This window comes from Balaenoptera borealis (assembly GCF_965194805.1).
Source record: "Balaenoptera borealis genome assembly, chromosome: 5".
Taxonomy (NCBI): Eukaryota; Metazoa; Chordata; class Mammalia; order Artiodactyla; family Balaenopteridae; genus Balaenoptera; species Balaenoptera borealis.
Genome location: NC_138862.1, coordinates 98828794 through 98847109, shown reverse-complemented (window position 1 = coordinate 98847109; position 18316 = coordinate 98828794). Strand labels below are relative to the sequence as shown.

Here is an 18316-nt window from a genome sequence, read left to right as displayed (position 1 = left end):
GTCCTTCCGTCCAGGCTGCTCTGCCCTTCCATGAAGCCCTTTATTAAAGAGTCCTTTAACTATCTTATGCCTTAAAAATTTCCTTAAAATATCTCTTCCAAAAGTTCACAGTAACTGGACCCACCTTTCCTCACACACAACCTTCTCCACAGAACTCTCCAGAGGAAATAGCTCCACTTCTACTCCCTTTCACTCACCAGGAGAGAAGGAAAATGTTCTCCCTGTTTGCCCCTCAGTGCTGCTTCCAGAATACTGTTCTGCTCTCACCATTAGGCGAAGCTGCCTCTACTGAAGGTCCCCACCATCCACTTATTGCCTTTATCAATACCCAGGATCCTCTTCCACCTGAACCTCAGCAGTCTGTTCAGTATTTCTCTCCAGCACATTTCTGGGTGATGATCGTGGAGACTTTACTGTCCATGTTCACCTGACATCCTGATGCTGAAAACCCTCCGACATGCTGACTACTATGAACGTCTAAGTGCCTCCTCAGCCACCTGACCATTATGACCAAACCTTGGGCCTAAGCAGCAATCTGAATGGCCATACCTTCAAAATCCCAAACTCAGAGTTTCTCAGTGCAAACCACAATCTCCTTACCTCCTTCCTCTTAGACCTCCCATTATCTACCAACCATTGTGATGAAATAATAGCAACTGGGTCCCCTACAAATCCATGCTGAATAAGCCCCGTGGGCTCTCGTGGCTCGTCAGCAATCCATTCATTCATTTGCTACTAAACCTCAAACATGATTCTCACATGATTTGGCTACTCCAAATCTTCTCCATTCCAAAAAACTCAGATTCACCCCACTTCCTTTCCTTAATCTGAACAGATGATCTTGCCTTCAAATTTACTAAGAATGCCAAGGTCTTCCTATTAATATTTTTCCACAGCTTCCTGCCTCACCGCCTGTCAAAAGCAACCTCTAAAAATGTACCTTTACTGCCACCTGTTTTCTCTTCCATTTTTCTTGTCTCAGAGAAAATGTGCCCTCCTTCCCTTGGTCAGGCCCTCCTCAAGGAGCTACCTCTTCAAAGCCCTCAGCAACTGGCACCTCTCTCATTTGTATCTTCAATCTTTCTTCCACTAGTGAATCTATCCCTCAGCTACAAATTGGCTCACACCTTCCCCCTGATTCTAAATATATATATATATATATACAGTATTTATATATATAGTATTTGTTTATATATTTTTGTATTATATATATATAAAGTCTCCTTGATCCTATTAAAGCCTTGAGAGATCATCCTCTGTTCTCACGTTTACTGAAACTTTAGCCTTTACTCATAGCCACCTGCCTTTCTTTTTCAACCACTTGAAATATATTTTTACATCTGATAACAATCCAACCATCAAATTTATTGTTTTTAAAAATTCTCATTCTCCGTAAATAAACATTTTAATGTGATTTTCAGTTAATATTACAATTGGTTTCACACATATTATCTCACACCTTGCTCAAAACTCTGTGAAGTAGTCAGCAAGTACTGTTATGCATGTTTACAAATACGGTAACAGTAGCCCAAGAAAGGTTACATCATTTGTCTAAAATCACAAAGCTAATGAGATGAGTCAGGATTTTAATCTATATAGTCTAGCAAAGGGTTTCTTGTTCTTGGTACCACTGACATTTTAGGCCAAATAATTCTTTGTTGTGGGGTCTGCCCAGTGCATTGTAGAATGTTCAGCAGCACCCCTGGCTTGTAGCCACTACACACCATTAGCCAAAAAAATCCCTCTCAGTGGTGATAACTAAAAATGTGTCCAGACATTGCCAAATGCCTCCTGGGGAACAAAACTGCCCCCTGTTGAGAAACACTGGTCTAAAACTAAACCTAACTTTTTCATTACAAATACGTCAATCAAGGTTGACTTCTCCATTTTTTTTCTAAAAATGTCCTCCTTTACTTTCATCTCCTATGAAATTACATTACTTTGACTCTATTTCTCCCATTATTTCTCTTCTCAGGCTCCCTTTACTGGAGAGCTGGCAAATTATCTTAGAACTAGCCTGAAAGCCTGCATTCCAAATCTTGGCCCTGACCCTTGACGTGAGCAAGTTACTTAACTTTTTTGATGTTAAATTACTTCATTTGTGGAACTGGAAAAAATAACAACTGCCTCTTAAGAGTGATACAAGCACTTAATGAGATAAAACAGGAAAAGCACTGTTGACTGGTATAAAGCAGACAGTGAATAAATATTCAAGTTCTCTTTGCCTCCATATTCTCTGGGCTTTATCCTTCATACCTGCCCTTTATCCTTTACACCTTTCTTATCCTTTTTATAAATTCTTAGGGAGCACATTTACTCTCTCAGCTTCAACTAACACATGAGAATGCAAACAAAACTCTAACATCTTTGAAATTTGCTAAGAGAGTAGAACTTCAATGTTTTTATTTTAAAAAAAAAGGTAAATATGGATGTGTTAATTAACTCGATAGAGGGAATTTACTCACAATGTACATGTATATCAAATCATCGTGTTGTACACTTTAAATAACTTACAATTTTACTTGCCAATTATACAATAAAGCTGGGAAAAGAAAGTAAGAGAGGGAGGGTAGAAGGGAGGGAGAGAAGGAGGAAGCCAACTATCTAGCTCTAAATCTAAACACCGGAATTTTTTTTTCCAGCTCCTTTATTTATTCTATCTCCTAGGCAATTCATCCTGGAATATCAGTTATATATTTGACTTCTTCTTTTCCTTTCTCACTGTGTTTTGGGTCCATGTTTCCTTTATATCTCTTCTGCTACGTTCTCATTCAGACTCTTCTCATCTGACCTTTTAATAGACTTATAAATAGTCTCTATGCTTCTGTATCAGTGGTCTCCAAAGTAGCGTGTATGCATGCCTGAGGGAGCTCAGGAAAAGATCAAAGAGAAGAAAAGAAGCATCTATTCATGTTTATATCATCTTTGATTAATTTCCATATTTTGTTTTACAATAAACATGACATATTAGTAAATTAGTATGTATATAAATAAATTATATTTATAAGTAAATTAAAAGTTCATAGATAGAAAGTCCATTCTCAAAATCTATTTTTATTGCTGTGGTACATGATCGAAAGAGTTTGAATATCATTTGCTCTATACTCTACTTACATAAACTTCAAATACACTGGATATTAACAAGATCAACCATCATACATCATTATCTTAAACTTGCTACTCTCCTGCTTCAAAGTTGTCAGGGAATTCTATTCACCCAGTGAAAAAGTCAACACTCCTGAGTCTGGTATTCAGGCCTCCTACCCTCCTGCCCAATCTTATTTCTACTCCCACCTTCTGTAACTCCCCAACCCCCCATGCTTTCATCCTCAATTATGAGGTTTATGGGAATGGGCATTATGACTTATTCATCACTTTTCCTTACAAATATATCTAGTACACTCTCAAATATTTGTAGAGCTAAACTATTATTTCCCAAACACAAATGATTCATACACTACATGGCAAAAATTACACAGTGATTTTTCTTATAAATATTTTCATATGTGCATCATCTTTTACATTAGGTAAGGATATCCTTGAGAACAAGGATAATTCACTATAAGACAAAGAAGGCACTTAATAAATGCTATTGAATAAATAAATCAATAATCACAAAGAGTCAGCACTTTTAATATATTATATTTATAACAACATCTAAAGTATGGAACACTGTCTCAGAAAGATAATGAAAAATGCAAAGTGGATTATAAAACTTTTAATACAAAAATTAAAGAAACATGTCTCAGTAAGAGAATGACACTAAAGAATAAAATGCCTTTTCTAAGCCAAAAAGGTTAGAAGTGCCAAGATGTCTGTAGATGCCAACTGACCCAATGAAAGTTTAATGATAGGTATATAAAAAAGAAAAAGCTATATAAGTTAAAACTTACAAAGTCACAGATTTTGTACTAAAGAATCCAGAAGCAAAACAGTTTTCTTTACATAAGGACACTCATTTGCCTTTAACCTTAAATATTATGTAATGTTATATTTTACAATACACAGTAAAGATAAAGCAATTCTATAGCTGGGAAATTTTAAAGCATTTTCCCTTGGGTATCTTCACATATGGAATCAATAGTTTACGAATAATTATTATTCAAGCAGAACATAAATACATTAAATAAATGTGATATAATAAAAAGGCAGAAAAAAGTCTGTCCTTTGTTATATCAAATAATTTTGCTTTCACCTTAATATAGAACTACATAGTTCTATTTCACATACTTAAAACCAGAACTGAACTGAATGGAAAAATTCAGTTTAGAAAATTCACCTGAAGATGAATTTTTAAAAATCAACTTTCAGATGAAAAACAAAAACATATCCGAATAGTGAAAGTTGCATATTAGCCCATAAAATATAATCGAAATCCAATAACATGCAAAGTTGTTAAAACAAGAATAGGAGGTTCTTAAGTATGGAAGGGAATGCAAGATCTGAAAAAATAATTTATATCTTCTCAGCAAACTGCCTAAGAATCAAATGGTATTTTCTTACCTTAATAACATTTCCTTTATTTTGTGACATCATGCATGATTGATTACCCAATCTGCCCACTTGTCCAGATTTCCAGTGACATCCACTTGACCTTCAATATATATGAACAGAAGACAAAATGTAATTACTAAATATATTTCTCCTTTTAATGAAAACAAATATATTTCCCCTGTTTCAGAAAATGGAAATTCAGTTGTTAACATTTAACAGACCACCACAAAATAAAAATGAAATATCAATAATGCCACAATATCCTCAGTAATTCTAAAATATAGCTCTATTATATATGGAACTTTTGAGAAGAAATGAATAAAAGTGAAATGTCCAAACACAGATGAAGAATTTCATTTTTTTAGACATTTACAATGACTAAAGATAGCTTTACTGATTTATAGGAAATTTTACAGATGGTCATGCAGTTTTAAAAGCTAAGCATTCACAAATGTAAAGAGAAAAAGGAAGCAAAACAAGACCCCCCAAAATTCAGCAAATCTACTATGTGATGAATTCCTTATTAAGACTTCAAATTAGCTCCCACAGCAAAAGGTAACAGAGCTTGCAAAGAAGGCAAACTGTTTCGTTTTAGTTTTCAAAGCACTTTTATTTGAGCCTCACAAAATCTTTTGAAGTCAGCAGAGCAGGGAGGCCAATTCCCATTTTAAACAATAATGAGAGAAAAACTTGCCCAAAGCCACAGAAATAATAAATCATAAAACCAAGATTGGAAAACCAGACTTTCCATCTTCCTGACCAGTAACTGGCAGGTTCTCATTCTGGCTGTGACATTTACTATCTGTGTGACCTTAGAAAAGCATTTAACTATTCTGAAAACCTAGTCAAGCTTTAGAACATTTTTGAAAACATCTAGAAAAGGTTCCTCAACTAATGAAAACTTACTCTTGGGGGCTGATTTCAGGAACTCTGATTCACAGATATATTCATGATCCACTGAGAAGCCCAAACTAAATCCAAATTAGTGACGGTTTAAAAAAATAAGAAAAAAAAGGAAAAACCAAAAAAACCACAGTAAAAAAAGAGAACTGGCCATTGGATCATTAGGATAAGAGCAGCAAGATACAGAATAAACTTGGTCACCTGGGATGTACTACATTGAGATGACTTTGATTAAACCAATACTCTGGTTATTAGAAAGGTTGTGTGTACAGCTCATGAATACTTTTTCAAAGAGTTAATCTCTAAAGATAAACACTACTAAAACTATAATAAACCTTTGAATTTTCTTTAATGGTTCAGAAGGTACTTCATAGATATTTGATAATCATCATTTTGAATACTAAACAAAAGCAAATTTAATACACAAAGAGTCTGGTAATATTTAGTACCACCAAAAGCATATGAAATACGCCCACTCATTCTCTGTAGGAGAAAGTTATACACTTTTGAAGCCTATTTGAAAGAAATTCTCCAATGTCTACCAAAATGTAAACTGCCATATACTTTGACCTAAAATTACATGGGTGGGAATTTATCCCATAGGTACTCTTATATATGTAAGCAAAAATATATGTAGAAACATATTCATGGCAGCATATATAATCACAAAATACTGAAAACTTAATAAAGATCTGAAAAATAAATGCTATTATAGCCACACAAAGAAATACTATGCAGCCACTAAAAGAATGAGATCGCTGTGCACTGACGTGGCAAGAGCACTAAGATATATCAAGTAGAAAAGTAGAATGTGAATCCATCCACAGACTTTTATAGATGAACTCATTTTAAAAATGTAAAAGACATGTCAGATACAAACCTACATACAGACACACACACACACACACACACACACACATTCAAACACATATATACATAGGCTTGTACAAAGACATTTGTGGGAAGAAACATTTTAATTGTTAAAAGTGGTACTACAAAATGGGCTGGGAGTTAGCCTAAAGTGAAGAAGAGATAATTTTCATTATATAACTATCAGTTATACTTGATTTTAATTATATTTATGTATTATTTTTACAACAAAGCAAAATGCTTGGTAAAATTAGTACAGATACGCAAGCATAATATTAGAGAAGTCTCATTAATAAAATTTCAGCTAAAGCACATTTGCTAAAAATATTTCAAACATACATGAGGGTCTGAATGATTCTTCTCTATGTGCATGTTAACCCCTGCCCCCCAAAAGTCTTTTAATAAATAAAAATGCCCTACACATAAACTGGCAATCTGCTATTGATGGCAATTTTATGGGAGCAAAAGGCAAGTTCTGCATTGCTGTCCTCAACATTCCAGACTATAACTGGTTCAGAAGAGGAATGTAAGAAAAGAAATAAGAACATGTAAGACCAAATAAGGTTCAGAGGAAAGGGACACAAATAGAAAAAGGAGGGGAAATTTAGTATTGCTTGTTCATCAGGAAAAGCCAGAAATGATTCATTCAGGACAGATAGTCATTGGAATGACAATAATATATAAAATAGTTCTTGACATAAGGACTTCAGTTTATAATAAAATTCATTTTATTCCTCTAAAATCCTCTAAAAATGTCACCCACCCTTTTTCATCCTTTTCTTTGCCCCTTGTTGCTTGGAATTCTTGTAGTTTCTTTTCCATCTCTTGGTTCTCCAACTCTAACTGTACTTTCTCCATTCTCAGTTCTTGAGCATTTCTGAATAAGATTTAAATGCAAAATGTTCATTTGGGGTAAACAAACAAACCCCCCAAAAAGAAAAAAAAAGGCAAAATAAGTTTATATCATGGTTTGCCCTTAATTAAAATTATGAATAATAAATATGTGAAAAACTATTTTAAATACTTCCTTTGTAGTCTTTGAAATATGGTTTCTAAAGTTAGCATTTGCTTTTAATTAATATTCTCCTGAAGCAAGGTATCGTTTCAAATCTTAAACTTTTGTTTTATTACATTGTTAGAGGTCTCAAATCATAATTCACGTTATACATGAGCTATGTCTTTATATATGTACAAATATCCATGACACACAAATAGAAAATAAAAATAATTTTCTAATTTTCATACTGTCTTTAAAGGATTCAAGTATTCATACTTTGAATCATAGTGTTTAAAATAACTATTCTGTATGGGCAGAATACACATTTTTGCTAAATTAATCACTTTGGAAAACTTCGATAAATATCTACCTTTATGCCATGTATGTATAATACAAAAAGAGAAAGAGAGAGAGAGAAAGAGAGAGACGGGCCTGCTTGGAGCCTATTAGGAAGAAAACACCTATCAAGGGTTTTGGAACAGGAGCCATCAAAGGGATAAATGGGAACTGAGCCAAGCACCACCTATTGTTTCCATTGAAGGAAAGCAACAAGAAGAAAACTTTCTGAGGACAGAGCAGAGCCCCCTTACAGATTCCTGTACAAGAGCTTTCGTAATAATATCTGAAGTTCATCAAGCTTTTGACGCAAGCTATTTTCTTCATTCTACAATTCTGGTCCCTTGTCAGCATTAGTCACTGAGTCTCTCTTTCATAGAAGTAAACCAACCTAGTTCTCTAGCTTTCATTCTCTATCATGAGTTTAAATCTCTTCCTTCGTTATTTCATTAGTGTCTTATTATAATCAAGTAGTGTGGGCTACTTGGGTATGTGTGCCATGGCAAGGAACCAAAATAAGAATAATGAAGATAAGAGAGAGAAATAATTGAGAGGTGGTGAGCAATCCACCAAAGAGCAAGCGGGCCAAAGATATGTCCCCAAGTGGACAGTCCAGGAAGATATATGGAAAGTGAGAGGAGGCGAAAACTGTCTAGAGCGTTCAGAGAAGCTGGTGAAGATATTGAGAGAGACAGGCATTATTTTCATTATATCTGTTCCACAAGGAGTAATTCAGCCCCTACTACAAACAAGCACTGTCGTAAGTGATAGGATGTGAGACCCAATGGAGCTTCCATTATAGAAAGGAACGTAGACAAGGATGAAGGTAATTGAAGTATAGTATAATGGTGTTTTCATTGGAGAAGTATAGGGAGATACCTGAGCACACAGAAAGGGCACATACCCAGCCCCTGGGGCCGTAGGAACAGTTCCTGGTGGAAGTGAAGACTAAGCTGAGTCCCAAGGGATGAAAGGACTTAGCCAGTCAAAGGGAGGTGGTGAGAGCAGTGTTCCAGGAAGAAAGAAAAGTGTGGGTACCAGTAGAAAAGAGTGATGTGTGGGTCCAGGAACTAGAAGTTCCATGTGCCCAGGCATTGAGTGCAGGACGGGGAGAGTGGCAAGAAATGGAACTGCTGAGGTGGACAGTGGCCAGATTATGAAGAGCTGTGTAGGCCATGATGAGGAATTGGGATTTGTATTCTATGAGCAACAAGAATTTTTAAAAGGTTTTAAGAGAATTGAGACTTGATAATACTTGCACTTTAGAAAGATCACTCTGGCTGTATCATGGAATATTAATCAGAGGGTGTAAGGCTGAGAGCAAGGCAGCCAGTTAGGAGACTATCTCAGTAATCCTAATAACAGAGAGACTGTGCTGGTCTGACAGGACGGAGACAGTGGAAAGAAAAATGGGAACATTTGAGAAATATAAGAAAATAGAATTAACTGGACTTGGAGACTGACCAGAAGTAGGTGACTGACCAAGGAAGGGACAAGGAAGGAACCTGAGATAACCCAGGAGCAACCAGGAAGCCAGTGATGCCACTTCCTGAACTAATTCACTCTGGGGTGGGCTGGGGACACAGTTCAGGATTAGTGGCCCAAAGACTCAGTGGCCCACAACACTTTCCACATGGCCTCCAGAGGAAGAGTTCAAAAGCACACATGTGATTGTGTCACTTGTTTGCTTACAAAACTTTTGATGTTTTGAAAGTCCCCACTATGGTAGAGGAAGGGGGTGCGACTGAAAAAAAGCAACTGGCCTACTGACCAAGTGGTCAAGTTGATGGTGCAATTCCGTGGGTCTGGAACAAAATAAAAGATTCTTCCTGGAGACAGCCTTAGACACAGAGCCAGAAGGGCAACTAAAGTTGATCCCACAGGGACCGTGTCAACACAACAAATCCAAGAGGCAGAAACAGCCCACAGAAATAGTGTGGAGGCTGGAAAAGAGTAGAGAGGAATTGGAGAACACCAAAACATAAGACAACATTAAGACAATTGTTGAGACAACGTCAAATAAGAAAGATGTGGAACAAGGAAAGGGCAAGAAAAGAAACTCCAGAGCAATTACCATAGAATGGGTGTTCCCGCCCTAGTTTCTATGGGTTGTGGTTCATGGGTGGACCAGGGAGATATGCAGGCCAGGGAACAGTGATTCCCCCTCATCTCCAAGATAAATCCCAAACTCCTTAGTGTGGCATAGAAGTTAATTTATTAGCTACATGAATTGCCGTTCTCACCAATTTTGTTCTATTAATCTTAGCGAAATGGATATGTCTGAAAGTCCCCAGACTATGTGTCTGTGTGCCTTGAAACAAGTTTCACCCAGTAACTACCCAACTAACTGCATCTTTCAGGCAAAGCTTGGAGACCTCCTCACCCCTGGCCTAGCAGTTTGGGCCATGTTCTTATAGCTACCTGTGTTTTAATATCACACCATGTTTCACACTGCTTTGTAAATGTAATTTTACTTATTCACATCCTCCACAAGCTACCTGAGGGCAAAGATTGTGACTTTCTTCTTTTGTATCCATTGTTCCTTAGCACAGTGTATAGACTATGTGTACTTAACAAATGTTTGTTGGATGAATGTTTATAGGTATATACACACAGACTTAAAACATATCACCAAAATGCATTGCCCCTTCTCTTTTTGCATTAAAAAAGTAAAATTGGTAATACTAGCAATTGGATAGCTCCCCTCCCTACCAAAAACTAGTAAACCTAATAATGATAATGCCATATAACTTTTTCCTGTTGACAAAATGCTTTTCCACACAGTATCTCAAAAGTAAAGGGAGAATTAGGAAAGCTCTGAAGACACTGAGTAACCACAAGACTATTTACTTGGATCAGGGAACTCAGAAACTAAAATTAAACATTGACAGTCTGCCCCCAACCCATGATGGCTGGCCCTGAATCATATTTGAGAGGAAGGCCTTGGGAATTCCCAGTGACTCTAGATGATCTCAAAGGGAAATGGTATATTGAACCTTCTGGTACCCCTACCATGTCCTGAAATTTCTAGGATACCCAGAATTGCTTGACTCAGGCCGAATGCATCTCCAAGGCAATCTAGGACAGAAGGTACCCGTCCTGGGAAAGGTGAATTCAACATAAAGTCCTTTAACGATGCAAAGTGCAAGGGTAGTTAGTGATTTCTATTCCTTGTTTAAAGGTCTCTCACTTTAACAGTCTCCCTAAATTTCAATTTCTTTCAGTTTCTTCAGGGTGATTCTTTTCTAATTTTGTATAAGTGTTACAAAAATATTTGTAACTTTCTGTTGTATTGCTTCAATAGTTGATGAACCCAATTCGCATAGATTCTTGTGGCGTAAGTATTTTTAGTCCTCATTTTTAAACCATTATAGATTTATAATATTTCAAACCTACTCTCTTAAAATAGAGCAATGTGAAGAAAATGGAGATGAGAATTCACAATATTTTATTTCAACTCTAAACAGCCTCATAGGAAAAGAATACTTTAAATTATAAGATACAGAAACTTTAGCAACTATTCTATTTAAGTAATAAACACATATGCACTTACTTATATTTTAGCTTTACAGAATTTCCAGGTTTTCCCCATGGAAGAACCACAAAATCTTTGGTGTTCATGATTACTGTCTTAGTATTGTCTAAAAATTATTGTGATTTGTGAAAACTTCTGAAAAAGTAACAAAGGCAAAAGAATTATGTCAACATAAAGTGGTTAACGTTACAAATTTGAAAATACATATAACTCAGGAAAATTTTTAAACAAGAAAACATTATGAGGGAAAACATCGAATCAATGGTAAAACAACAAGAAATTATTATAAATGATAAATATATTATTGTTATACAAATATTTATATGCTAATATAGTTATAACTATAACATATCTGACGGAACTAAAATTTTACCAATAATTATATAGCAAAAGACTGTGGAAATTGAAAGTGAAGAATGAATTCCTTAAGACAAATAGAGCACATATTCTGGCTCTTTCTATGATTAAGATTATAACAATATATATCAGGTATTTGTTCCCAGCCAAAAATAATATCCAAAGCTAGGTAGGTAGTGAAAAGAAACACAATCCAAACTTGAAAACCTTTTTTTTTACATATACGATAATATAAAATGAGAATTAAGGTATGCAATAATTACCCAAAGGCATTCTAGTATCCTCATTTATCAAAGAAAAATTTAATGATGCTCTTTGCCTAAGATCAAAAATTACCATATTTAGAAAGAATTTTTCAACATGAAATGAAACAAAAAAGATTTTTTGCCTAACTCCCAGTTAGTCAGAAAATTAAATTATTCAGAACACCCTATTTCCTGAGTATCCCAATTACTCACGGTTCTACAATAATTTACTCTGTAATGCTGAACTGCTGAATCCCATGCACAACTATTAGATTTTTATATGAATAAAAATTTCCAAATTCCAAACACTCTTAAATATGAGGCAATATAATAGAGTCCATAGTCATAAATGCCCAAACCATTTGATACCGTCATTTTATATATGTGCTCCCATGTGCTCATAACCCCTATAAATATTTATTAAGGCTCTGCTATATGCACAGCACTGTACTGAGAGACATGAAGGAGTCAAAGCCCAAGGAGATCTGTTCTCTGGGCTCAAATAGTGTAGAGTCAAATAGGGCATATAAGACCTATATATAAAAGCCATAAAACAAGGTAGGAATCACAAAGGCTATAAAACTTACAGCTATAAGAGGGGAGCAAAAGAAGAGAATTCAAGCTAGCTAGCATTTAAAGTGGGGCTTTAAGGTGAAGGGGGGCTAATATATAAAGATATGGATGGGATGAACTTTCCTCACTGCTAGAAGAAAACAGCTCTTGAATGGAGGGGGAAAAGTCGGTGTAAACTTGGAAATGTAGGCTGAGGCCCAATAATGGGCGACATTAAATCCCAAGTTAAAGCATTTGGAATGTGTTCTGTAGCTAATGAGAATCACTGAAACTTTTAGAAGGAAGAACAGGAAATAAGCCTAGAAGGTATGCTCAAAGACTTAAGCAGAGAAGACATCAGAACAGGAGTAATCAAGTGTAAGTCTACTGTGACATTAAGGTCAACACTATCGAATGAATCGAATCTCTGGGAGATTATTTTACAATTCCAATGATGCAACCACTGATCAAAACATTTTTGGAATGCCTCTTTTGAGACTGTCTGCAGAGTCCATCATATATCCAACAAACACACAAATCTACTTTGCTATACCTCATTCAAAACTAAAAATGATGGTGGCCAGCAGGAGCAACTACTTTGTTCACTCAAATCTAGTTTCAAATTACTCTACCTCCAGAAATCAGATTTAGCCTGAAAGGGTAGATTTTTAATTCCTTAGAGGAAATTCTAAGGCAATTTATTCTCTGAAGAGAATTCCAAAATGGAATTATACAAAATAATTTTATACTGTAAGTAATGTAATGGCTGCATCATAGGACAAAGTATATTTGTGCCTTCAATCAACAGTTATTTAGCTGCTCCTTTGTGAGCCCTATTGTGGGTACTGAAGTCACAATGGTAAATAAGACATGGTGTCTTCCCTCAGAGGACTCACAATCAAGGGGAAACCACACAAATAAAGACAATACCGTGCGACATTCTGAAAGAAGAAAGTACTTAGGAGAGACGTCTAACTCAGATGCATTTCTCAACCACTAAGTCCTGTCTCTCAAAGCTAAAATCAGAGTCAAAGAAAACCAAAGATACCACAGGAATGAAAAACAAAATTTGGTTTGCTTCTACCCCTTCTTTGTAGGTAAAACCTTTGTCTCATTTCTATCAGAGACTACAAAAAGCATCTTTTAAAAACTTCTAGGACATAGAGTAACAGAGAGTCTATGTATCTCTTTTTGATCTAAATCAGGAAATCCAACTGCTGGACACTCATCTACTGTCGGTAAGTTTTTCGTGAAAAGTTCCATAATGTTATCATTACCATTATCATCAAAAAATAAAATAAAAGAATCCCCAAAGTTAATATGTCTGATTAATTAAAATAACTTAAATTGCCTTAACTTCATTTATGCATTGAGATACACAATTTTATATGTGTATGTACATTATGCATAAAGCTGAACTGATACACAAGGACTGAAATGAATGAAAGAAAAATCTGTAAATTTCATTAGGATGAGATGATTCAGATTTATAGCTCTGCTGATAACGTGACTTAGCCAATAAATAGTCTTATTCAGGGGGCATTTCACTTCACTGAATGCAATTAGTAAGGCTTCTTCTCAATTAAATGTTTTATCAAGCCACAAACAAAGGCCAATCTTCTTGCATGAAGAAAAAAAGGAAGATTATAATTGTGAGTCACGCTCTTCTGCCTGTTTCCTTTCCTGAAACCAAAAGAGAATTAGTCACCGTTCTTGGGACAGCAAGGATATAACAATGTCAGCAGGAAGAACAGCAAGGCACAAAACTTTAGTCACTTAATGGAACCATGGAAATAGATATACTCTCTGTTATGCAAACCTCATAATTCCATGTGTCCTTTGATCAATAATTTTTTTCTTATAATTGAATACCAAAAGTTCAGTAGTTATTTGGAAATTTTTCTAGTTACCTGATTTATTAGACTGCATCATTTTTGTCCCCAAGCTTGTTCTTCCCCAGACACATACACACAATACGACCCAGAACTGCCCATGATGGTTTGAATGATCCTTCTACATAAGTTCCCATTTTGGGAAAGCAACCCAAGCATCAAGGCCTGCCACAACAGAATGGAAACAAGGAATTTATGCTCTATAAATCTAGAAACTCCAAGTATTCAAGAGCTGCCCTAGGCTCAGAGAATTTACCATCACACCATTGGCAGAATGGGATATTTGGGAAACCACTGTTTTCATATAACTGAAAACTTATCTAAGGTTAGTTGATTCTTCTAACAACCCAGATCATCTTAGAGATGAGAACTTAAAAGCCAATAAATAAGGATTTTTCTTTACTTTAGCACTTTCAAGGGGTCTAATAAGCAAGCTTTTGGGGATGGGTATTTACCATAGTACTTAGAAATCAAAGGCCTAAGCAAGAAATGTTAAATGAAAATGAATTTAATCAAAAATAGTTAAATTAATAAAAGAATTTTAACAGTTTCTCTGCCTGATATGATCCTTATTTTAAATATATATGTGTGTGTGTGTGTATATATATATATATATATATATATATATTTTTTTTTTTTTTTTTAATCTAAGGAAAGAACTGTAAACACATGGTCCTTAGCATAACATCTTATGCTTGAGTGCCCTACTAAATAAATATATGTCATTTTCTCCTACCATAGAACCTGAAAGTAAATCAGAGATTAACATCCAGGCTGCATTCAATCTTTCAACCAACTAAAATATTTGATAATTAAACACTGCTTCAGGGCACTAAATGGTACCCAAGTCACTCACTTTTCACCTTCTATGTGCCAGTTCCCTTGAGAACAACTGAAAAAGTTTGGCTTTAAATATCAAGGGGCAAGATATCCTTTTAAGATAATTTCCAACTAAAAATGATAAGTAGTTCCATGAAGAATAACAATGGAATATTACTCAGCCCTGAAAAAAAATGAAATAAGGCCATTTGTAGCAACATGGATCGACCTAGAGATTATCATGCTAAGTGAAGTAAGTCAGAGAAAGACAAATATCATATGATATCGCTTATATGTGGAATCTAAAAAAATGACACAGATGAACTTATTTACAAAACAGAAATAGACTCACAGACATCGCAAACAAACTTGCGGTTACCAAAGGGGAAAGGGTGGGGGAAGGGATAAATTAGGAGTTTGGGATTAAAATATACACACTACTATATACAAAATAGATAACCAACAAGGACCTACTGTATAGCACAGGGAACTATACTCAATATCTTGTAATAACCTATAATGGAAAAGAATATATATATATATATATATATATATAACTGAATTACTTTGCTGTACACTTGAAACCAACACAACATTGTAAATGAACTATATTTCAATAAAAATTGATTTAAATAAAATAAAAATGATAAGTGATATTAAAAGATACCGGGTTTAAGTTCAGAAGATCTTTGTGTTAGAGGGTCTCTGAGCTTCAGTTTATCCAGTATAAAAAGGTAGGGATCTCCCCCTCCCTAATTTGCAGAATACTGAACAAAAGGTCTCTGATTCGTGGCCTATAAAGGGCTTCAGAGAGTTCCGGGTTAGAGAAGGGGGCAGCCTTAGAAACTACCTTGAGAAGCAAATGAGGGGAGCATCAAGGCTCTGCTTTACCCACAGCTGCCCTGATTTCATCTATTTTTACATAATGAGCCTCTGGGTCAGACTCAAAGAAACTCTTCTAGAGTTTAACAAAGTTTTAAAGGCACAATAATAAAGTAATATATAATTATTATTCTGTATCAACTAAAAACTTTATATGATTATAAAAAATATAAGTTTTAAATTTATAAATCATACCTTTTAGAAACCTAAGTCCTTTTATATATTTATAGTTTATTTCTCCCATCCATTCTCATACAATCTACTGTTATCCTAGGTGCTCTCTTGTGAATATTTTAGGCATGGGAAAATTAAGGCACCCATCCAAGATTGGTGACAAAGCCAGAAATTACAATTTTATTCTCAGTCCTGTTAGCTCCTCTTAGGATTTAAAATGTAAATTGTTCTACATACTTAAAATAACTAATTCATATCATTCATATTCTCCCCCCCTTCATACTCTTAACCTATCATAAAAAGGAAATTTAGAGTAAGAACTGTTTTACCAAAACTATTTTCTAAATTTTACAGCAATTTATTTAAACACCATTGAAACCCTTTTGAGTGTCAGATTGCTCTGTATTTTGCCTCTAAATAGTTCCCCCTAAACACAGGAAAAAAAAATACCCAGGGACTTCGCTGGTGGCGCAGTGGTTAAGAATCTGCCTGTCAATGCAAGGGACACAGGTTCGAGCCCAGGTCCAGGAAGATCCCACATGCCACGGAGCAACTAAGCCCGTGTGCCACAACTACTGAGCCTGCGCTCTAGAGCCTGCAAGCCACAACTACTGAGCCCACGTGCCACAACTACTGAAGCCTGTGCGCCTAGAGCCCATGCTCGGCAACAAGAGAAGCCACGACAATGAGAAGCCCGCGCACCACAATGAAGAGTAGCCCCCGCTCACCGCAACTGGAGGAAGCCGGTGCACAGCAACGAAGACCCAACACAGACAAAAAATAAATAAATAAATTTATAAAAAAAAAATACCCAGCTACTCAGCTTGGTACTTAAGATTCTCCATTATCCATTATGCCTTATGCTTTATTTTCCACTTCTCAGCTCACCGAGTTTTATTCTATTCAGTGCCCAGTTCAAAGGCCACCTCTACCATGAAGGTTTCTTCCATCAGAAACGAGCTTCTCTCCTTTAAGGACATAATGTGTATTACACTCACTTGCTACTATATTCTGTCTTGTGTTATTTTTGCTGCTTTGCTTATATAGATGTTATTTCCCCAAGTATCCCAGATATTTGAGGGTAGTCCTACCATTGATCTTTGAATCCCTAGCAATTAGTAGAGTGTCTACACATAGTGTACTGTCAATAATAATGTGCTAGGTTTTAGTATTTAATATTTTTCTACTGCTTTGAATTTTCTGTATAATCAACTCCATGAAAAACAAATTTAAAACAAACACACCCTCTTTCCCACTTCAACAAATCTTTTTGTTTTCTTTTTTCCATGTGCCAGGTATCAGGTTAAGCACTGAGGAACAAGGTGAACCAGACAGGTATAGTACTAACCCTCACTAAACTTACACTCTGGTGAAGGAAGTAGGAAAAAAAATTAAAAGCAAATAAAATAATTGTAGGAAGTATTAAATGTTTTGAAGGAAATAAAGGACTGAGATTCTTTCAAATAATTAATTTGTAATACAACTGGCAACATTATGGGAGGTCAGGGCAGACCTCTAGTAGCCTCTAAGATAAGGTGCTAGAGGGAAGTAGAGGTGTGTGCATTGTGTGTGTTTTCTCATCTTCCATAAACATACAGTTTACATAGTTTTTAATCCTGGGTAGGCATCAACTTTATAGGATTTTTTTTTTAATGAGTCTTGATAACTCCACAAATAAAAAATACATAACTGAACTTACACAATATATCTAAGCTCCTCGAATGCTGATGGGAGGAAGAAGAAAAAACTTCCACAGCTTCAGATTTCTCAGGAATCTGGCGCCCCTCACCGTGACCTTTAGGGAGGAGTGGACTTCTAGAATGAAGCGTATGCATGTGGCCACCCAGGCAGAAAGAAGGCTACAAAAGTAGGTGTGATGATGGTTTGTCAGGGCACCAAATTTTTCAAATAAGACTCAAAAAGACTTCATTCGAAAAGGCTGGGTTGCAGAAAGGGTACAAGTGATGTGACGAAGGCCCAGGTTTCACTGTTTAGGGTTCACCCTCGTTCATGTCTCCATTAGCATCAAGGGCTGGGAAGTCTTTTCTTTGGCAAAAAAGAAGACTCCCAACTCCGGGAGTCTAGGCCGCTTCCTGCAGCGCCTGGCACTGTGGCGGGCACAAGGCAGGAGCTCAACAAACACCCGCTGGGCCGGCGCCCCCAGCTCCCCTGGGGCCCCGTCTCCTTTCCCGCCTTCCGGCCCGCTCCCCGTACCACCCAGACCCGCCGCACTGCCCGCTACGCCGACTGCGAGGCCCGC

The 18316-nt window shown here is 36.1% G+C and overlaps 1 protein-coding gene across 6 annotated transcripts in view; it reads right to left on the bottom strand.

Moving 5' to 3' along the window:
• Window positions 1-18316, bottom strand: part of ZBBX (zinc finger B-box domain containing) — a 120873-nt gene that overhangs the window by 95017 nt on the left and 7540 nt on the right. For 2 of the 6 annotated variants that reach the window (XM_082393956.1, XM_082393959.1), the window contains exons 1-3: window positions 11154-18308; window positions 7031-7144; window positions 4504-4594 (exon numbers count right to left, since the gene is read on the bottom strand). In XM_082393956.1, coding sequence (XP_082250082.1) covers window positions 4504-4594; window positions 7031-7144; window positions 11154-11221 — 273 coding nt within the window. In that variant the 5' untranslated portion in view covers window positions 11222-18308. Of the gene's footprint in view, window positions 1-4503; window positions 4595-7030; window positions 7145-11153; window positions 18314-18316 lie in introns of those variants that run through there. The other 4 variants (XM_082393958.1, XM_082393957.1, XM_082393961.1 and 1 more) reach the window with 4 other exon arrangements.